General features: G+C 46.4%; 1 protein-coding gene across 2 annotated transcripts in view; it reads right to left on the reverse strand.

Moving 5' to 3' along the window:
* Positions 1-345: 345 nt before the first annotated feature.
* Positions 346-21,226, reverse strand: part of LOC138663320 (zinc finger protein 84-like) — a 29,754-nt gene continuing 8,873 nt past the window's right edge. Inside the window, exons 2-7 of one of the 2 annotated variants that reach the window (XM_069749496.1) lie at positions 12,729-12,883; positions 12,420-12,599; positions 12,214-12,337; positions 12,033-12,130; positions 11,744-11,834; positions 346-1,982 (exon numbers count right to left, since the gene is read on the reverse strand). In XM_069749496.1, the coding sequence (XP_069605597.1) occupies positions 541-1,982; positions 11,744-11,834; positions 12,033-12,130; positions 12,214-12,337; positions 12,420-12,599; positions 12,729-12,806 (2,013 nt within the window). In that variant the 5' untranslated portion in view covers positions 12,807-12,883 and the 3' untranslated portion in view covers positions 346-540. The remainder of the gene's footprint in view (positions 1,983-11,743; positions 11,835-12,032; positions 12,131-12,213; positions 12,338-12,419; positions 12,600-12,728; positions 12,884-21,226) is intronic. The other variant, XM_069749497.1, reaches the window with a different exon arrangement.

The raw sequence follows: 21,226 nt of genomic DNA on the forward strand, positions 1-21,226 counted from the left end.
CATCAAAGCGGGGGTTCTGCCATTGGACGTACTATTCCGTCCGATGGCAGAAAGGGGTTAAAGATCATAGGGAACATTAAGGAAAAGACTAATACCAAATGCTTTTTGAAAGCAAGTGAATTCTTAAACTTGGTTCTCTGTCTTCACTTTTTGGACATATCAAACAATAAGAGTAAGCCAGAGAGCAGCTGCAGCCTTGGCTTCCTGTTGATGTTAAATACATTCGAAGGCAGGAACAGTGAAGCCAGTGCTGATTCAGCGCTGGGCTCCTTGTTCTGTAACAACCTCACATAAGCCCCGGGAATGTGAGGGCCAAGACCACTTGAATAGCACCGGCATGCAAAATGAGTATGAGTGTTTTTATTTGAAATAGGACAAACATGAGGAATGACAAGGTGCTGTCCTAGTAATGGACAACCCCATTAAGAAATACAATTTTTGGTTAAAACATTTCCAACATTTTGAACATGAAAAAGGCTTCTCCCCTTTGTGACTTCTCTGATGTTAAAGAGTTGATTTTAGTGTAAAACATTTCCTACATTATGAACATGAAAAAGACTTTTCCCCTGTGTGAGTTCTTTGGTGTATAACAAGATTATGTTTCTTATTAAAACATTTCCCACATTCTGGACAGGAAAAAGGCTTCTCCCCTGTGTGAATTCTCTGGTGGCTAACCAACCCTGATTTCTGATTAAAACATTTCCCACATTCTGAACAGGAAAAAGGCTTCTCCCCTGTGTGGGTTCTCTGGTGCTTAACCAAAGCTGATTTCTCGTTAAAACATTTGCCACATTCTGAACATGAAAAAGGTTTCACCCCTGTATGGGTTCTTTGGTGTATAACAAGCTTGCATTTCTGGTTAAAACATTTCCTACATTCTGAACAGGAAAAAGGCTTCTCCCCTGAGTGGGTTCTCTGGTGCGTAACCAAAGCCAATTTCTCGTTAAAATGTTTGCCACATTCTGAACATGAAAAAGGTTTCACTCCTGTGTGGGTTCTCTGGTGCGTAACCAAAGCCGATTTCTGATTAAAACATTTCCCACATTCTGAACATGAAAAAGGTTTCACCCCTGTGTGGGTTCTTTGGTGTAAAACAAGATTGCATTTCTTGTTAAAACATTTCCCACATTCTGAGCAGGAAAATGGCCTCTCCCCTGAGTGAGTTCTCTGGTGCATAACCAAACCTGATTTCTGATTAAAACTTTTAGCACATTCTGAACATGAAAAAGGTTTCACCCCTGTGTGGGTTCTTTGGTGTATAACAAGATTCCATTTCTTGTTAAAACATTTCCCACATTCTGAACAGGAAAATGGCTTCTTCCCTGTGTGAGTTCTCTGGTGCTTAACCAAAGCTGATTTCTCGTTAAAACATTTCCCACATTCTGAACATGAAAAAGGTTTCACCCCTGTGTGGGTTCTTTGGTGTATAACAAGATTGCATTTCTGGTTAAAACATTTCCCACATTCTGAACAGGAAAATGGCTTCTCCCCTGTGTGGGTTCTCTGGTGCTTAACCAAAGCTGATTTCTCGTTAAAACATTTCCCACATTCTGAACAGGAAAAAGGCTTCTCCAATGTGTGACTTCTTTGGTGTCTAGCAAGATGGGATTTATGTTTAAAACATTTTCCACACTTGGAACAAGAAAATCTTTTCTCCGCTGTGTGAATTTCTGGATGTATAAGAAAAGACTTTTCGATGAGAAAATTGTTTCCATATTCTGAACATGAAAATGGCTTCTTTGATTTAGGAGTATTTCCGTTTTTAATGCTTATTTTGTGACTCCGATTTTCCTTAGTTGTCGCCAATGAATCAGAAGACAGGACCTTTTTGAAAGGATCAGATGATAGGTCTTTGCTGTGAAGGGATGATGGTATATCTGGAGTAATGGCATTAACTTCAATTGTATCCAGTGGGATCTCAAAATCATCTGATTTAAACATTGAAGATGCCAGTTGTTCCTCTGATCTCCCGGTAAAGTCATCTGCCAAGATATAAACCAATTATTATGTTTGAATAAAATATCTTTGAATGTCATTTAACATTTCTACTTAAACTGTCTGTAAAAATGGCAAGTTATGCAAAAATATTGAATTCTTCACCAAGACAATGACAGCTCACAGTCTAATAGAAAATCTCATAGGATGAACCAGTGGAGTGTGGTGTTCAACTGTTTGTTCATTATGTCTCCCAAATATGGAATAAAAAGCCACAAAGAAACGCTATGTTGACAAACCTAATGCCAATAAAAACTTCTATTCATCTAACAAAAAACAAGTCCCCACTCAGGTCCATTACCTATCAGTGAAAAACACAGGTTTCCACATTATCAGTGTCTCAAAGGCTCTTGAAAAGTAATATGGCTTCTATTAACCAATCCAGCAATAACCACTCTCCCAAGTAAAATTTCCCCCTCGCTTCTGAGCCTTTCAGTATGCCCAAACCACATGTATTTGGCATTACTATAGTGAGAAGAACCCGCTTAATTTATGGTGTGTGTGTATCCTGGAGCACAATCAGGGCACTATGTGTTGGGTAATAAAATACAATGTAGGAGAACGTGGTCAAATTCTGCGCTGCTGTATCATGTAGTCCAAAGTTACTCTTAAAAAGTGGTCTTTATTCAATGCGTTTCTGAGTTTCAAAGAACTCCTTCATCAGGAAATGCCACAATGAGAACCACCATCCGAAGGAGCCACAATCAAATAACAACAGAACAATGTTCCACTATTTTTCCTTTGGGAACATACCCTGTTGATTATGTGTCTACCATATTTGATTGTGGCTCCTTTGGATGGTGGTTCTCATTGGGGTATATTCTTCCTTTTGACTCATGAGTTCTCATCCGTTCTTTTCTCCCCTCTTTTTCTTTTTTTCCATCTCTTTTTTTTTTCATTTTCATACCACTATAATCAAAGAAAAAATAATGTTATATTTATTTTCACTAATATATGAGAATATAATGTTTTTCCTTTGGGAATATACTGTATACCCTGTTGATTATGTGTCTACCATGTGTTCAGTCACTGATCTTTGACATCTCCAATCAGGTGACCTGTTTGGCACTGAGATTTGAATTGTACCTGAACTGTCTGTCTATTTAAAGAATTTTCTGACCTATAATGACATTCTTATGTGGTATTTCTTGATGAAGGAGTTCTTTGAAACTCAGAAACGCGTTGAATAAAGACCACTTTTTAACAATACCTTTGGACTACATGACTCACCAGCGCAGAATTTGACCATGTTCTCCTACAATGTATTCTCAACGGCCGGTCCCTCGTGGATCCGTGGATCTGCAGCAGCGAATCTTTTCAATGATTGTCTTAAGCTACTTCTGGTGAGTGCTTTTACCTTGCATTGACTGTTTAATCTCGGATAAAACCCTATTGCGCTTTTTTCCTCCAACAGTTTTCATAGCAAATCACTTGGGTAATAAAATGGCATATTTGCAATTTTTTTTCTCCTACATCCACTGTGTGCCAATTTCCTGAAAGTGCCTGTGGAATCAAAAATTGTCACTACTCCAATAGATTACTTCCCTGAGGGTTATAATTTCCAAAATGGAGTCAATTTATGGGGATTCCTACAGCTCTGATTTTCTGAAATTTTGTCATATTAGAGCTTCTGCAGATGGTGTGTGTTAGGTCTCGAGTTCCCGCTTCTGCACAGGGGGAATCTCGAGCCATCTCCGCTGCGGTCTCCCATTCTTATCCAGCCACAGTGGAGCCTGCTCAGCAGGGACGTCGGTCCCAGCGTCTTGCTCAGTCTCACTCTGTACAGAGAGTTACTGCTGCTTCTTCAGCTTCTGCCATTAAAGCCAATGCTGGTCAGCAGCGAGCGGACTTCTCTGGGACTAAGTCCTTGTCTGCACACACTGAGCATGCCCAGGGCAAGATCTCCCGTTGGAGATCGAGGGTCATGTGCTCAGGCTCTGCAGCACATTCCATTGGTCCTCTTGGCAGGTCTTGGAAGGGCAAAGTTTCTGTGGCCACTTCCTGTGCTGCAGCTATATAAACTGCGCATGACCGCACGGCCATGCGCTAGTGTACAATTGTTAATGTGTGTATGTTGTGAGTGCAAGTCGTCCTTGGTTACCCCTACCCTATTGAATGTCTGTTCGCGGAAGGTGTATGGCTGCTATCTAGCGCCCGACTTATTCTACTGCACGAATCACACATTACAGCGTCCAGTTGCTGTGACCGCCAGTACGGCGCCGTGCACTTCCTCTGTGCTTTCCTTACCCAAGCCTGGGTGGTTAGTGGCGTTCGTCAGTGCGGCATCGCATGCACTCTTGTGCCTTAATATTGTTATATGGTTTCCTTACACACCCAGTTGCGGTGTTGTGCCAGCAAGGGTCTAATCGGACTTCAATCCTAGTTGGGGTTGAGTTCGCTGACTACTTGCTCGCGCTCTATGTGCGGTACCGCGGTCCTGTGACGCAACAGGATCGCTTCCTTCACGCTGGGTGAAGTTTAACCCACGTGTGTATACCTATGAGTACCGCCATATAGTCCGTCATTACTTGGCAGCAGGTTCCATCTCTGCACGGTGGACCTCGGGCTGCGAACGCACCATACACGATCTGTCGTATTATTTGGTGCGTTCCGCTAGCCCTAACATTACACTAGCGCCAGGGTCTGGCTAGTAATGACGGACAAACAGCAATCCTTGCGGTATATCCAGCAGCTCTTGAGAGCGCAACCTCAGCTGTGGATGTTACCGCAGTTGCTGTACAGGCTGCTAGCAAGGCTGCAGCAACCCTGTCCATTGCCACCCCTGCTCCGACATTATCTCGCCTCCCGCTGCCAGAAAAATTTTCTGGTGAAAGCAAATTTTGTAGGGGATTTGTGAGTCAGTGCTCTATTCACCTCGAGCTCCTGGCTGCACGTTTTCCCACAGAGCGGGCTAAGGTGGGATTTATAGTATCTCTCTTGTCGGACAGGGCGTTGGAATGGGCTACGCCGCTGTGGGAGCGTGGCGATCATGTGGTGCAGAGTGCTCCGCTGTTTCTGAGCACTCTGAAACAGGTCTTTTTAGGACCTCGAGTCACCCATGATACTCCGCTCCAACTGCTGGCATTAACTCAGGGTGAGTCCTTGGTCAGTCATTTTGCCGTCCAATTCCGCACTTTAGCTTCTGAGCTGGATTGGTCGGATAAAGCTCTTATCCCCATATTTTGGAGGGGTCTGGCTGACCACGTTAAGGACGCTCTGGCAACTAGGGAGGTTCCTGCCACACTGGAGGAGTTAATAACTGTCTCCACTCGAATTGACCTCCGTTTTAACGAGCGGAGGTTAGAGCGAGCCCAGTGTAGGCAGAGGTTTCGGCTGGCTCCTACCTTCGCCAAACCTCTGGAATCTCCGGTCCTGGTTCCTGAGTCATATGAGGCCAGGGAAGTGTCACAAGCGGGATCTAAGTCCCGGACCGCTTGTGCACTCAAGGTCTGTCATGTTTGCCAGCAGTCAGGACATCCAGCCACCAGATGTTCTCAGCGGTCGAGGAAACGTCAGCGTCTAGTGGTAGTAGGTGGAGGTACACTAGACACGGCGACGTTTGCCTCTAAATTGTCCTTTAAAGGGACAATTACTATAGGCTCATTCTCCCACTCGGTAGAGCTCTGCGTGGATTCTGGGGCGGAGGGCAATTTTATGTCTTCTGCCTTCGCCCAACGTCACGCAATACCCCTGGTTATGCTAGCTCAACCAGTAACGGTACGAGTGGTGAATGGGTCGACACTGCCCTCACAGATAACACACCAGACCATCCCTTTTACTCTGTCCATGTCGCCATCTCATCAGGAGATTATATCTCTGCTCGTCATTCCTGAGGGAATTGATGAGGTCCTGTTGGGAATACCTTGGCTACGGTACCACTCTCCTCATATCGAGTGGTCCTCTGGCAGAATCCTGGGATGGGGCGAATCTTGTGGGGGTAGGTGTCAGAGGGAGTGCGTTCAGCTTGCTACTACTGAGGTACCCGCAGATCTTTCCTCTCTCCCCAAGCAGTATTGGTCTTATGCAGACGTGTTCTCCAAAAAGGCGGCGGAGATCCTTCCGCCCCATCGCCCCTATGACTGTCCTATTGATCTCTTGCCTGGTGCTGAGCCTCCCCAGGGTCGAGTCTATCCGCTATCTCTCCCGGAGACGGAGGCAATGTCACAGTACATCCAGGAAAATCTGGCAAGAGGATTCATTAGGAAGTCAGTGTCACCTGCTGGGGCAGGGTTCTTCTTCGTGCAGAAGAAGAATGGGGAATTGCGTCCATGCATAGACTACAGGGGTCTTAATGCCATCACCGTTAAAAATAAGTATCCTTTGCCCTTGATATCTGAGCTCTTCGATAGGCTTCGGGGAGCAAGGGTATTTACTAAACTAGATCTGCGGGGTGCTTACAACCTGATTCGCATCCGTGAGGGGGACGAATGGAAGACGGCTTTTAACACCAGGGATGGGCACTATGAATATCTGGTGTTGCCCTTCGGGCTCTGTAATGCCCCAGCCGTTTTCCAAGACTTTGTGAACGATATCTTCCGGGATATGCTTTCCACCTCGGTCGTAGTCTATCTGGATGATATTCTCATCTACTCTCCAGATATTGACTCCCACCAGAGAGATGTTTGCAAAGTCTTCGACCTCCTACGGGCAAACTCCCTCTATGCCAAGTTGGAGAAGTGTATGTTTGAGCAGGAGTCCTTACCTTTCCTGGGCGACATCATCTCTGCCCAGGGATTGGCTATGGATCCTGCCAAACTACAGGCTGTGATGGACTGGCAGGAACCCCATTCTCTTAAAGCGGTGCAGCGCTTTATGGGGTTCATTAATTATTATCGCCAGTTCATTCCGCACTTCTCAACTTTGGTAGCTCCCTTGGTTGCCCTCACCAAGAAGGGGGCGAATCCCAAATTGTGGTCTGAGGAGGTCTCCAAGGCCTTTAACTCTATAAAGTCACACTTCGCTAGCGCTCCCATCCTACATCGCCCCGATGTTGATAATCCATTTATCATGGAGGTGGATGCCTCTTCTGTTGGTGCTGGAGCAGTCCTCTTCCAAAAGGATGCTCAAGGTCGGAAGCATCCCTGCTTCTTTTTCTCCAAGACCTTCTCACCAGCAGAGAGGAATTATTCCATCGGGGACAGGGAGTTGCTAGCCATGAAGTTGGCTTTCTCGGAGTGGAGACTTCTCTTGGAGGGAGCACGTTTTCCCTTCCAAGTCTTCACAGACCATAAAAATTTGGTGTATCTGCAGACAGCCCAGCGGTTGAATTCTCGCCAGGCCAGATGGTCCTTATTCTTCTCCCGGTTTCATTTCACCCTCCATTTTCTTTCTGGGGAGAAGAACATTCGGGCCGACGCTCTCTCTCGCTCCGTTGTATCATCTGCGGAGGAGGAGGAGGAGCCTCGGCTTATTGTCCCCACCGAGAGCTTGAGAACTGTGGCCCCGGTTTCGCTAGAGTCTGTGCCCCCGGGCAAGACTTTTGTTCCGTCCAGTTTGCGACCGGAGGTTCTCTCTTGGGCACACTCGTCCAGGGTGGGTGGACATTTTGGTACCAAAAGGACATCTGAGTTACTGGCGAGGACATACTGGTGGCCGCATATGGCTCGTGATGTCGCAGAGTATGTTCGGGCGTGTGTCTCTTGCGCCAAGAACAAGACTCCTTGGCAACGGCCAGCTGGTTTGCTTTATCCTCTGCCGGTGGCGGACAGGCCCTGGGAGATGGTCGGGATGGACTTTGTGGTGGGCTTACCCAAGTCTCGTAATTGCACCATTATCTGGGTGATCACCAACCATTTTTCCAAAATGGTGCACTTGGTGCCTCTTCCACGGCTACCTTCTGCACGGGCGTTGGCTGTCTTGTTCGTTAAGCATATCTTTCGCCTACACGGTATGCCAGACAAAATTGTTAGTGACCGGGGTCCCCAGTTTGCGTCTCGATTCTGGAGAGAGCTTTGTCGTCTACTCAGTATTGAGTTGAATCTTTCTTTGGCATATCATCCCGAGACGAATGGGTTGGTAGAGAGGGCCAACCAGACCTTGGTCACATATTTACGACATTTTGTTTCTGCCAGGCAGGATGACTGGGCATCCTTGCTACCATGGGCAGAGTTTGCACTTAACAATGCCGTAGCCGACTCCACCGGTCAGACTCCATTCCTCCTAAATTACGGCCAGCATCCGCGTGTTCCTGTGCCCATGCCTGTGTCTTCTGCTGACTCCAGGGTGGCAGACTGGGCTGTGGAGGCACGGGACATTTGGGACCGCACGCAGGATGCCATTCGGGCCTCCAAGGAGAGAATGAGGTCCTCCGCCGATGTTCATCGGCGCCACGCTCCGACCTTTGCTCCTGGCGACTTGGTGTGGCTCTCCGCCCGTAACATCAGGCTGCGAGTTGAGTCCACTAAGTTTGCTCCTCGCTACTTGGGTCCCTTCAAGGTTCTCGAACGGGTTAATCCTGTGGTCTACCGTTTGGCTCTTCCTCCACGCTTGGGTATCACCGACACCTTTCATGTGTCCCTCTTGAAACCCGTGTACATGTCCCGGTTTTCCGAGTCATCTGCCGGGACATCGGGTTCGTCTACGGACGATTACGAGGTGAACGCTATTTTGGGGTGCAAGATGGTACGCGGCAAAAAGTTCTATCTGGTGGATTGGAAGGGTTATGGCCCAGAGGACAGGTCATGGGAGCCTGCTGAAAACATTCGGTCCCCGCAGCTCATTGCTGCCTTCGAGCGTAGCGAAGCCCAAGGAGGAGGGGGCCCTAGGAGGGGGGGTAATGTTAGGTCTCGAGTTCCCGCTTCTGCACAGGGGGAATCTCGAGCCATCTCCGCTGCGGTCTCCCATTCTTATCCAGCCGCAGTGGAGCCTGCTCAGCAGGGACGTCGGTCCCAGCGTCTTGCTCAGTCTCACTCTGTACAGAGAGTTACTGCTGCTTCTTCAGCTTCTGCCATTAAAGCCAGTGCTGGTCAGCAGCGAGCGGACTTCTCTGGGACTAAGTCCTTGTCTGCACACACTGAGCATGCCCAGGGCAAGATCTCCCGTTGGAGATCGAGGGTCTTGTGCTCAGGCTCTGCAGCACATTCCATTGGTCCTCTTGGCACTTCTTGGAAGGGCAAAGTTTCTGTGGCCACTTCCTGTGCTGCAGCTATATAAACTGCGCATGACCGCACGGCCATGCGCTAGTGTACAATTGTTAATGTGTGTATGTTGTGAGTGCAAGTCGTCCTTGGATACCCCTACCCTATTGAATGTCTGTTCGCGGAAGGTGTATGGCTGCTATCTAGCGCCCGACTTATTCTACTGCACGAATCACACATTACAGCGTCCAGTTGCTGTGACCGCCAGTACGGCGCCGTGCACTTCCTCTGTGCTTTCCTTACCCAAGCCTGGGTGGTTAGTGGCGTTCGTCAGTGTGGCACCGCATGCACTCTTGTGCCTTAATATTGTTATATGGTTTCCTTACACACCCAGTTGCGGTGTTGTGCCAGCAAGGGTCTAATCGGACTTCAATCCTAGTTGGGGTTGAGTTCGCTGACTACTTGCTCGCGCTCTATGTGCGGTACCGTGGTCCTGTGACGCAACAGGATCGCTTCCTTCACGCTGGGTGAAGTTTAACCCACGTGTGTATACCTATGAGTACCGCCATATAGTCCGTCATTACTTGGCAGCAGGTTCCATCTCTGCACGGTGGACCCCGGGCTGCGAACGCACCATACTCTATCAGTAGTATTATTTGGTGCGTTCCGCTAGCCCTAACAGTGTGTCACAGCTGTTCTAGGATCTGCTCCTATGACGTCAAAAGGAGTGTCCTTATTCATAAGGCAGGCCAGGCGGGTAATGGAGTACATGTTGGTACCAGAAGCTGTGGAAGACATAGGCTCAATTCAGCCACTAAGATTAGGGTGCCTGGGACATGTAGTACCATCCAGTCTGGCAGTAAGGGTGTATGTGCTGTCCGGCTGAAGTAATCTGCTCCCTGATTCCGCCAATTGGATAGCACCATATTCTACGAAAGCTCGAAGCATATTGAAGGAAGCTGCCAGATACAGCCTTGTTCTCCTCTGGTTCAGTCCTCTATACTACGCTCACGGCTTGTGTATTTGTTTCCTGTTGTGATTCCGGCCTGTTTGCTGACTACTCTTCTGATTTTGTATTTTCCCTGCCTTACTGGTTCTGACCTGTCTACCTGACTATTATTCTTCCCATTTCACACCACCGAACAGCAGGCAACAATGTGGCCTGAGCTAGGGGGGTCTCTATGTAAGTCCAGATCCATGTTGTGGTTTTAAAGGGTGATGAGCAAGACAATCACTGGGATCAGGAAAATGGAGTAGATAGCGCCAAGTCTGTTTGTGGTGGCTGCCAGGTGGCCACAAAAACTGCTACTATTACATTGTGTCTGCCAACTATTCCAGTAAGATCTGGATTCAAATAGCTAAATGGCGCTCTTTCCCTTCTCAACCCTGAAATGTGCCCAGACAGTAATGTACAACCATATATAGGGTATTGTCGGAAACAAGAGAAGTTGTAAAATAATTTGTGAGGGCCACCTGTTTGCTATTACCCTTTGTGAAAGTGAAAAAATGTGGGCTTATATTTTGTAAAGAATTCTAAAATTATCACCACATGAAGTGACACTTGTGGGCCCTGATTAGGAACACAAAACTGGCTGCAGGAACTGGTTATTTTGTTAACTAACTACTGAGATCAAAAACTGTGTCTATAGACAATAACACATCTACTGAAATGATCAAACTCAACAAATTTCATCAGTAAAAAATGAGTGATTAGTGGTGAAACCTCTCTGAAGTAGTTACAGTATGGGGCTTGGTGGTTCTTGGCAATCTAAATTATCGTAATTTTCTGTCAGATGAGTTTTAAGAATAAATATTAGATAGTCAAAGATAAGAGTAGAGAAAGTATTAGTACTCCCCATTTCAGGAGAGATTGCGCAGTAATCTGAATTCCTTAGGATTGAAAACATAATGAAATTTATGACGTGGAGTGAATCCATGAAACCAGGGCTCGAGACATGCCAACATCTTCTGCAGACATGAATAACTGTATATTACAACCATCTGCCACGCACAGCTTAGAAATATATCATGGGATAAGTGTAATGTTTTGTATGAAGTTTATCATAATCCTCGTTGAAGTTAATTGGTTTTAAAGAAATTGAAAAGTCAGGATGAAGGTGAAACTGTTGCTTTTGAACATAAAATCCCACTTGGCCCTGACTACACATTTAATGTTGTCAATCATAAAAGCAAAGTTTGGCCAGAAAGACTGGATCTGATCTTGCAGGGACCATATGAGCACATTCAGCAGCACAGAAGGGAGAGAATGTAGAGTCACCCGACAAAATATCAGTGATGTAGCAAGCCAATAGCATCAATACCCTCCGCTTTCTCTTACAGGCCCATTATAATATTTTTCTTCAAGTGATTTTCCAACTATTTAGCTCCTTCAACGTCATTTGGCTTTGTAGTTTACAGATCTGGGCAGATAATGGTCAGTGTCTACTAATCCTGGGGGGGGGATACTCCAGGTTGTAAGCTCTATGGAAAGTATTTAATTTCACAAAGTACTGTAATTTCAACATTTCCAAATGGAGCAGAATGTTGTGGTCTAGAGGCAAAATGGTGATCACACGATTGTGATACAACCGGAACAGACTATCGATAAAGCAGCCGCAGCTGGCGTCTGAGAAAAATCTGTGACTTCTCTGCATTTAGTGGTTACTACTCACCTGGGTAGTTATATGTAGGAATCTCCTCTTTACACCGCTCATCACCCCTCACATTTGTCTCTGCAGTATTAATATGTGTCAGATCTTCACCCTGAAACAAATATTGTAAAAGTCACAGACAGATGGAGAAGTCACATCTATGATCAGCTCTAATCCTGCCATCTACACCGTTCTCATTACACAAGTATAAAACATATAATACTGGTGGATAAAACAAAGCTGAGCACAAGACCTTCACAGCCGTCTACACATCATAGGGGAGATCTCATGACACCTTCTTTCCATCTACCTGATGATCCTGAGGAACATTGGGATCCTCTTGATTACAGTCCTCTGGAAGAAGAGTACGGGGACATCTCTCTGGTGTTGTCCTCTTCCTGGATAGATCTGAAGGAAACACATACAGGGACTGAATTTATTATTTACATACAGATAATAATATTCCATGTATATTTAGTCCTGTCTATTACCTGGTGATGTGAGGGGCTGGGGAACCTCCATCATGACGTCCTTGTATACATTTTTGTGTCCCTCTAAATACTCCCACTCCTCCATGGAGAAATAGATGGCGACATCCTGACACCTTATAGGAACCTGACACATACAATGATACCGTCATCCCCCGATCCCTTCATAGCGTTACTGTATAATGTCCTAACATTCCCAGCAGTGTCACCTCTCCAGTCAGCAGCTGAATCATCTTGCAGGCGAGTTCTAGGATCTTTTGGTCATTGATGTCCTCATATACCAGGGTGTTACATGGAGGCCTTGGGATTGGACTCATGGGTCTTCCCCATTCCTCAGTCACAGGGTCCTGACAGCGCTCACTAGAGGTCTTCTTCACTACTGTGTAATCCTGGTTATGGAGATACACATTAATAAATTTCACTACAGACATTTCCAGATACATCAACTCTCCAGTTCTGTCCATCTGTTATTCCCATAGATAAGAATGATGTAATGTGACGTCATCAGAATCTCTCACCTCTCCAGTAAGCTGGAAGAGGATCTCTAGGGTGATGTGTAATATTTTCTCCCACATCTTGTCTCTGTTCATATCCATCCTTGATGGGTAATTCAGGAAAATTCTCTTATATACTGTAGAAGATCTTTACTGAGAGGATCTGCTATTGTAGAAACCTGAATGAGAAGAAGATGAGCCGATGTAACATCATAAAAATCCTGTGTAATACAAGTATTTGAGATAATAAGGGAAACACATGAGGAGATAGAACGTGTAGATGTTGTATTCTCTAGTCTTTTATGGACTGGAACATAAGTTGAATTGCTGGCTATGACATCTCCATGCTCCCAATGACTTTCTATGTTTCTCATTGCTTCAGCAACTGATTGGCTGTAGGAATCGCATGTTCGTTGGGAATGACTAGGAAATTCAGAAACTGGCGGGGGACCCAAGCCGCAATGGTATTTTTTATTATTTTACAACATACCGCTTTCTTCCATGACATCTACTAGTAAAACCTATATATTTAGGCCACAGACAACAAGCAGCTTCTTCCTAGGAGTCGGCAGCTGAATACGTTTCTCATAGACTCATCTTCCATAACGCTAATTCTCGTCTCATTTACCGACACTGGAATCCGCATTAGTAATACTGCAGGAGATATTCATTACACATGACAGGAGAAATAACTACTTCATGAGGAGGACGACATCTTCATCTTCTACTTCGGCTCTAGAAACATATTTGTCCAGAGTCCGTCACTGACTCCATCACCACCGGCCGTCTATATGAAGGTTTCCCATCTTCCCCACACTGTAGTCTTCTATCAAGTTAGATCTCATGTCTGATTCACAGAATTGAGGCTTTTATAAAAGCTTGTTTGTAAGAACAAGACAGGAGTTGTTTGACGTCAATATCTCCATGTACAGTGTTTTATTTTCTCTTTATATTATCTTAGGTTTTTTCTAGCAGGTTTCTATATATTGCATGAAAAATATCCCCTCAAAAATTGGGGATGCAGGTGAAACGCCCACCAGGGCCGTTGGGTTCCCGGTACCAGGTCCGGTATTCACAGGGGAATGTCATAGTGGCAGTGACCCGGTCTGTGGCCCTGGGCACCTATGTTAAAGGGAATGTCTTTAAAGGGGTTTTGAATAAAGTACATGTTCGTGACGCCACCTGTGGTATTCGGTCAGTGGGGACCGACGCTGCTTAAAGGGGTCCTCTGATGGATGTTATGGTAGCTGAGATGGTATAACTTCCCAGATTCGGGTACTTCCCAGGGCTCCCGCTGTATAGATGATGGTGAGCGGTGCAGTAAAGAATGGTTTGCAGTCTCTTTACCTGGTTTACTGAAGACTTCAGGCAGCCACAGTCCAGGGCACCAGATCACAGGTACAGGCAGGGTCCGGCCGGCTTGGAAATGAATTCAGAGTCCCCTTTTACCAAGTGGAGTTAAAAGCCTTCCTCATAGCACGGTGGTGATGTAGTCCCTTATTGCCTATGGCTTCTGATAAGGCCCTCACAGTTCTCTCTGTCCTCCATAAAGGTTGGACACAAACTTGTATGGCAGGTGACTCAAGCCTTTTTACAGGGTCTCTATCATGACTTGGGCTCTATGTGCCACTGTGCGTCCTGGGTATTGGGGCAGGCAGGTGATGTATAATCCAGCTGTCCTGCTGCTTTCTGCTGTAAGTCTTAGAGTCCCTCACAACCTTGGTCTTCTTGCTACTGGTAATCTGTGCTTGCCAGGGAGGTAGCTAATTCACTGCTCTGCTCCCCTGGTGTCACTCTCCTGTGCTTCGCTCTTTTGCATGCTCGCTAACAATATTCTTCTATTCGTATTCTTTCTTTTTCTCCAGGAGCTGTAGCAACTCTGGCTACATGGCTCCTTCAGTCCTTCTGACACTCAATGTCTGATTGCTCTCTTCTTTGTCCTCTGACAGACTGCCTAATCTCCCTTCCCTCCGGACCAGAATGTATTTATAGGGGGGGTTCACCCTAAACTAGGTTTAGAGCTCCCCCTTCTGGCCTGGAGTGTGAAGATGTTGTGCGTATTGTGGTTACCTAATTAAAGAGATCCTTCATGGCTTCCAAACATGACATCACTCTGCCCATGAGGAAAGCAATGCCACTGTGATGACCAGGACCCTGGGGCATCACACAGGTACTGTGGAAAAATTATACTGTGTGTGTGGGGGCCAAGAAACTGGCACTGTACGGTATCAAGAATGGGGATAAGTGAGGGTTTATTATTTAGTGGTTTGGGTCTAAGAATATTGTGTGGGACATCTTGTACTATCATAATGTGTGGGGGATAGGGTTGAGCGAAACGGGTCGGTAATTTTCAGAAGTCGCCGACTTTTGGCAAAGTCGGGTTTCATGAAACCCGACCTGACCCCTGTGTGGGGTCGGCCATGAAGTCGGCGATCTTCTGAATCTGGAATCGGAATTCCGATACCGATTCCCGATATGTTTAAGATATCGGGAATTGGTATCAGAATTCAGATTTAAGTGTAAAATAAAGAATAAAAATAAAAAATATTGCTATACTTACCCTCTGACGCGCCCTGGTACTAACCGGCAGCCTTTCTTCCTTCGAATCAGCGCTTGCAAGAACTTGTGGTGACGTCGCGGCTTGTGATTGGTCGCGCGACCGCCCATGTGACCGCTCGCGCGACCAATCACAAGCCGCGACGTCACCGCAAGGTCCTGCAAGCGCTGATTCTTAGGAAGGAAGGCTGCCGGAAAGAAGCAGGGCGCGTCCGAGGGTGAGTATATACCTAATAGGAATTCCTAATAGGAATATACTCACCCTCGGACGCGCCCTGCTTCTTTCCGGCAGCCTTCCTTCCTAAGAATCAGCGCTTGCAGGACCTTGCGGTGACGTCGCGGCTTGTGATTGGTCGCGCGAGCGGTCACATGGGCGGTCACGCGACCAATCACAAGCCGCGACGTCACCGCAAGGTCCTGCAAGCGCTGATACGAAGGAAGGAAGGTTCCCGGTTAGTACCAGGGCGCGTCCGAGGGTGAGTATAGCGATATTTTTTATTTTAATTCTTTATTTTACACTTAAATATGGATCGCAGGGCCTGAAGGAGAGTTTCCTCTCCTTCAGACCCTGGGAACCATTGGAAACCCAATGCACTGCATTGGGTTTCGAGTTTCGGCCGACCCCGACCCCGACTTTTTTATAGGATCGGCCGATTTCACTCGACCCGACTTTTGAAAAAGTCGGGTTTCGTGAAACCCGACCCGATCCTATAAAAGTAAAAGTCACTCAACCCTAGTGGGGGATACTGTGGGAACATTATACTGTGAAGGGGCCAAGAAAGGGGCACATTACTATGAGAGTAATACAGGTTTCCTTGGTTCTCGTCTTTCATAGTTGGGTCGTTTGTATCTATCAGCGGAAAAGGAACAAAACCATCGTGATTCTTATAAGGAGAAAACACAAAACCCCCCTAAATATAACATTTTATAACAACCCCGTAATCTGTGACTCTTCAGGGTAAATCGCTCTCTCACCATTGGATTAGAGCTGATACTATGAAGCTAAAGTGACTTAACAGAATTTCTGTCACATCCATAAAGGGGCACTTTTCCGTGTTCGTCAGAACTGTCCGAGGATTATTAGAGGTGATAGTTTCCCCCCAATTAGAAGGGACACCTGTGGATTTTGGGGTCTTTTCCTGCTACACTTCTAGTGGGATTTACTCGGTAAAGTGCTGGATTCAGTTTCTCCCAAAGGGTTAAATGGCGTCTGTAACTTGAATGTCTTTCTATGAAGCTTCTTCTCTGTACTTTCTTCCTCTGTTTTCTGCCATATTTCTATTACTCTCCGGAATCAGGAATGTATTAAGTCCTATAGAAACTGTGGAGAAAGAAACATTTCTAATTCTGTGTTTCCAGGATTCTTCTTGTGGGAATTGGCTGCCATATCCCCTGTGCAATATATTTCTACTGTAGTATTATTAGTTTATAATACAGTAATTCAATGGCTGTGAGATGGTCGTTTATTTATATCCCTTTTCTCTTGTATTCTTGTGTCATGTATTATTTTTATGTAACGTATGTGCATTTGTTCTGACATTTGACATCTGATGGATCGTACGTCACGGATTTGACAGGATCTTCTCCTGAATTTTTTAATAGGACATACAGGTGGAATCAGTCCTGAAAGCAGAATATCCAGCAAGTATTTGCCATATATTCATGCAAATTCCCTGAAGTGTCATCAATTGTATCTAGTAAAATGCTTGCGTTCTCATTACTCGAATCCAGTAGGTTGGAGAGGCTTGACTCGAGTACCGAATATAATGAAAGTCAGTGAGAAACTAAAATTTTTTTCCAGAAGACTCTAACAAGAGGGCATGAAAATTGCTGAAATGGATTGAAAGAGCGCTCAAATGGAATAGGAAGGGCACTGAGAAGACACCAGGACACATCTCTGACTTCCAGGTCACAGTCTGACCGGGAGTGACCTATGAAGTGTCTATCTCAGAACAAGGCTCAAAAGGTTGTACTACAGAATTGGTGGACCTCGTAGGAGCAGCATGGACTATGTCAGAGATGTGGGGCTAATAAATTGGTGAATGAGTGACTGTCTCTTGTCTTTATTCAATTAAGTCTCTCTTTTTAGGCCTTTCAGGTTTCCATTTGTGGACTGCGTCAGAATGCTTGTGATTCCTGCTGTGTGTCCTAAAAGTGTGGATTACAGTAGAATTAAAACCTGAAAGATGTATACAAACTGTGCCCTGCTACCTGCCACCATTGCACTCTAACAAGCATCTCTATTCTTCCGACAGGTAAGTTCATCCACCCAGCTTTCCTGCTCTCCTGCCGTCTGTCTATGAAGTGCACATAGTACATCACCCAGCTTTGCACACAGACTTGCCTCTGCTTCTAGCATTCTCATGGTATGCCTTTCAGCTAACTCCAGCTTACTCTGTGTTATTTATGACCTTGTTTACTCGGGCTTGATTGTATGCATCTGGTCCACTCTTAATTCTCTGACCATGATGAGCAGAGACCACTCCTCTCTGCTTCACACCTGAACGCACTTAGTTTTACATATATTGCATAGCTCAAGTCTGCATAGACTTCAGTCTGCAGTGTGATTCCTATAAGTGTGTCCTAAAAGTGTGGATTACAATAGAATTAAAACCTGAATTGAACCTGAAGGGAACTGAAGGTAACTGGCCAGTCACTGTAAACAATGTTTCTGTTTATTTTCACTTTCACCCCTATAATCCTTCATTTTCTGCTACCTCCCCCAAGCCCCACACCAAGTAAGGAACTGTTTATCTCTGCTTCAATCCTCCCCATCCATCTCACCTCCTCCTCAGAACTGTTCCTTAACATACAATCCTCTGTCTCCAAACACATACAGCCACCTCATGCCCTCTCCTGCTCCCACCTGCTAACACTTTCTCTGCTCCTTCTCACTGCTGGTGATATCTCTTCAAATCCTGGTCCTCCTCACGATATTCCCACAGTAATTTCTAGCTCCTATCCACGCTCTATCACAAACTTCCGTAACCTCTCTAACCTTATACCCATTCACCCAGCCCCCGCTTCCCCAGTCCCACTAACAGGAGATCTGTGGAATGCTCGCTCTGTCTGCAACAAGCTTTCCTACATCCACGATCTTTTGTTACTACCAAACTTTCCTTCCTCGCCATCACCGAAAACTGGCTCACCCCTTCTGACACAGCCTCCCCTGCTGCACTCTCTTATGGTGGCTTCCACCTTTCTCACATACCCCGCCCCAGAAGCAAACATGGTAGAGGAGTTGGTTTTCTCCTGTCAGATAACTGCTCCTTTACCCCAATCCCACTGCCACCCTCTGTTACCCTCCCTTCCTTTGAGGTGCACTCTGTGCGCATCTACTCCCCCTCCAACCTCCAACTGGCTGTCATTTACCGCCTCCCAGGGCCAACCACCACGTTCTTTGACCACTTCACCAACTGGCTACTTCATTTCCTTTCCGCGGACATCCCCACTATCATCATGGGCGACTTCAACATCCCCTTTGACACTTCCCTCTCAGCTGCCACTAAATTTCTATCTCTCACTTCCTCCTTTGGCCTCACTCAATGGTCTTCTGCAGCCACTCACAAAGATGGTCACACACTGGACCTCATTTTCACCGGCCTCTGCTCCCTATCTAACCTCTCTAACTCACCTCTTCCTCTCTCTGACCACAACCTTCTCACATTCTCATCTCTCTCCACTCCATGTCTACAATCCCCACCCCACAAACTTTCACACCCTCGCAGAAATCTTAAACATCTTGACCTACATTCATACTCTGAATCCCTCAGACATAAGTTCCATACACAATGCGGATGATGCTGCTGCTCTATATAACAGCACAATAGCTGTAGCTTTGGAATCTGCTGCCCCCTAACACATACCAAAGCTCGCAAAATCAACAGACAGTCCTGGCACACCAGCCTGACCAAAGAACTGAGTCGAGCTTCCAGGGCTGCTGAGCGCAGATGGAAAAGATCCCACTCTAACGAGCACTTCATCGCATTCAAACAGTCCCTCACTACTTTCAAGACTACACTCGCCACAGCTAAACAAACCTACTTCTCATCTCTCATATTCTCCCTGTCTCACAACCCTAAACAGTTATTCAACACCTTCAATTCTCACCTCTGTCCCCCAGCACCTCCTCCCTCCCCACTTATATCAGCTGAAGACTTTGCCTCATTTTTCAAGCAGAAGATTGATAGCATCAGAGACAGTTTTGGTCAACAACCCCCAGAGCCCTTCCTCCCAACTTCCCAGCCCTCCACCTCCAAAACCAACTTCTCCACCATTACAGAAGATCAACTCTCCACTCTACTCTCAAGATCACATCTCACAACCTGTGCACCTGTGCACTTGACCCGCTCCCATCCCACTTCATCCCAAACCTCACCACAATCTTCATCCCAACCCTAACCCATCTCTTCAACCTATCACTAACAACTGGTGTTTTCCCCTCAAGCCTTAAACATGCCTCCATCACACCTATCCTCAAAAAGGCCTCTCTTGACCCATCCTCTGTATCGCCCTATATCACTTCTCCCTTATACCTCCAAACTCCTGGAACAATACGTCTACCTTGAACTGTCCTCCGATCTCTCTTCTTGCTCCCTCTTTGACCGCTTAAAATCTGGCTTCCGGTCACACCATTCCACTGAAACTGCCCTAACTAAGGTCACCAATGATCTCTTAACCGCCAAGAGCAAGCGACATTACTCTGTCCTCCTCCTCCTCGACCTGTCGGCTGCCTTTGACACAGTGGACCATTCCCTATTATTACAGACCCTTTCATCCCTTGGCATCACAGACTTGGCCCTATCCTGGATCTCATCATACCTAACAGACCGGACATTCAGTGTCTCCCACTCACACACCACCTCCTCACCTCGCCCCTTATCTGTCGGAGTCCCACAAGGTTCAGTCCTTGGGCCCCTGCTCTTCTCCATTTACACCTTTGGCCTGGGACAGCTCATAGAATCTCATGGCTTTCAGTATCACCTCTATGCTGATGACACACAGATCTACATCTCTGGACCAGATATCACCTCCCTACTAACCAGAATCCCTCAATGTCTTTCCCCCATCTCACGCGACCTCCCCAACGAACCTATCCATTACAGTGCATGGCTGACCACTCTCCCCAGTCCCACAAGCTCGCTGCCTCGGGGTAATCCTTGACGCTGATCTCTCCTTCAAACCACATATCCAAGCCCTTTCCACTTCCTGCCGACTTCAATTCAAAAATATTTCACGAATCTGTACATACCTCAACCAAGAATCTGCAAAAACCCTTGTCCATGCCCTCATCATCTCTCGCCTTGACTACTGCAACCTCCTGCTCTGTGGCCTCCCCTCTAACCCTCTCGCACCCCTCCAATCTATTCTAAACTCTGCTGCCCGACTAATCCACCTGTCCCCCCGCTATTCCCCGGCCTCTCCCCTCTGTCAATCCCTTCATTGGCTCCCCATTGCCCAGAGACTCCACTACAAAACCCTAACCATGACGTACAAAGCCATCCACAACCTGTCTCCTCCATACATCTGTGACCTCGTCTCCCGGTACTTACCTAAACGCAACCTCCGATCCTCACAAGATCTCCTTCTCTACTCCTCTCTTATCTCCTCTTCCCACAATCGTATACAAGATTTCTCTCGCGTATCACCCCTACTCTGGAACCCTCTACCACAACACATCAGACTCTCGCCTACCATCGAAACCTTCAAAAAGAACCTGAAGACCCACCTCTTCTGACAAGCCTACAACCTGCAGTAACCACCGATCGACCAAACCGCTGCATGACCAGCTCTATCCTCACCTACTGTATTCTCACCCATCACATGTAGATTGTGAGCCTTCGCGGGCAGGGTCCTCACTCCTCCTGTACCAGTTATGACTTGTATTGTTTAAGATTATTGTACTTGTTTTTATTATGTATACCCCTCCTCACATGTAAAGCGCCATGGAATAAATGGCGCTATAA

Source organism: Ranitomeya imitator, chromosome 2 (genome assembly GCF_032444005.1).
Source record: "Ranitomeya imitator isolate aRanImi1 chromosome 2, aRanImi1.pri, whole genome shotgun sequence".
Taxonomy (NCBI): Eukaryota; Metazoa; Chordata; class Amphibia; order Anura; family Dendrobatidae; genus Ranitomeya; species Ranitomeya imitator.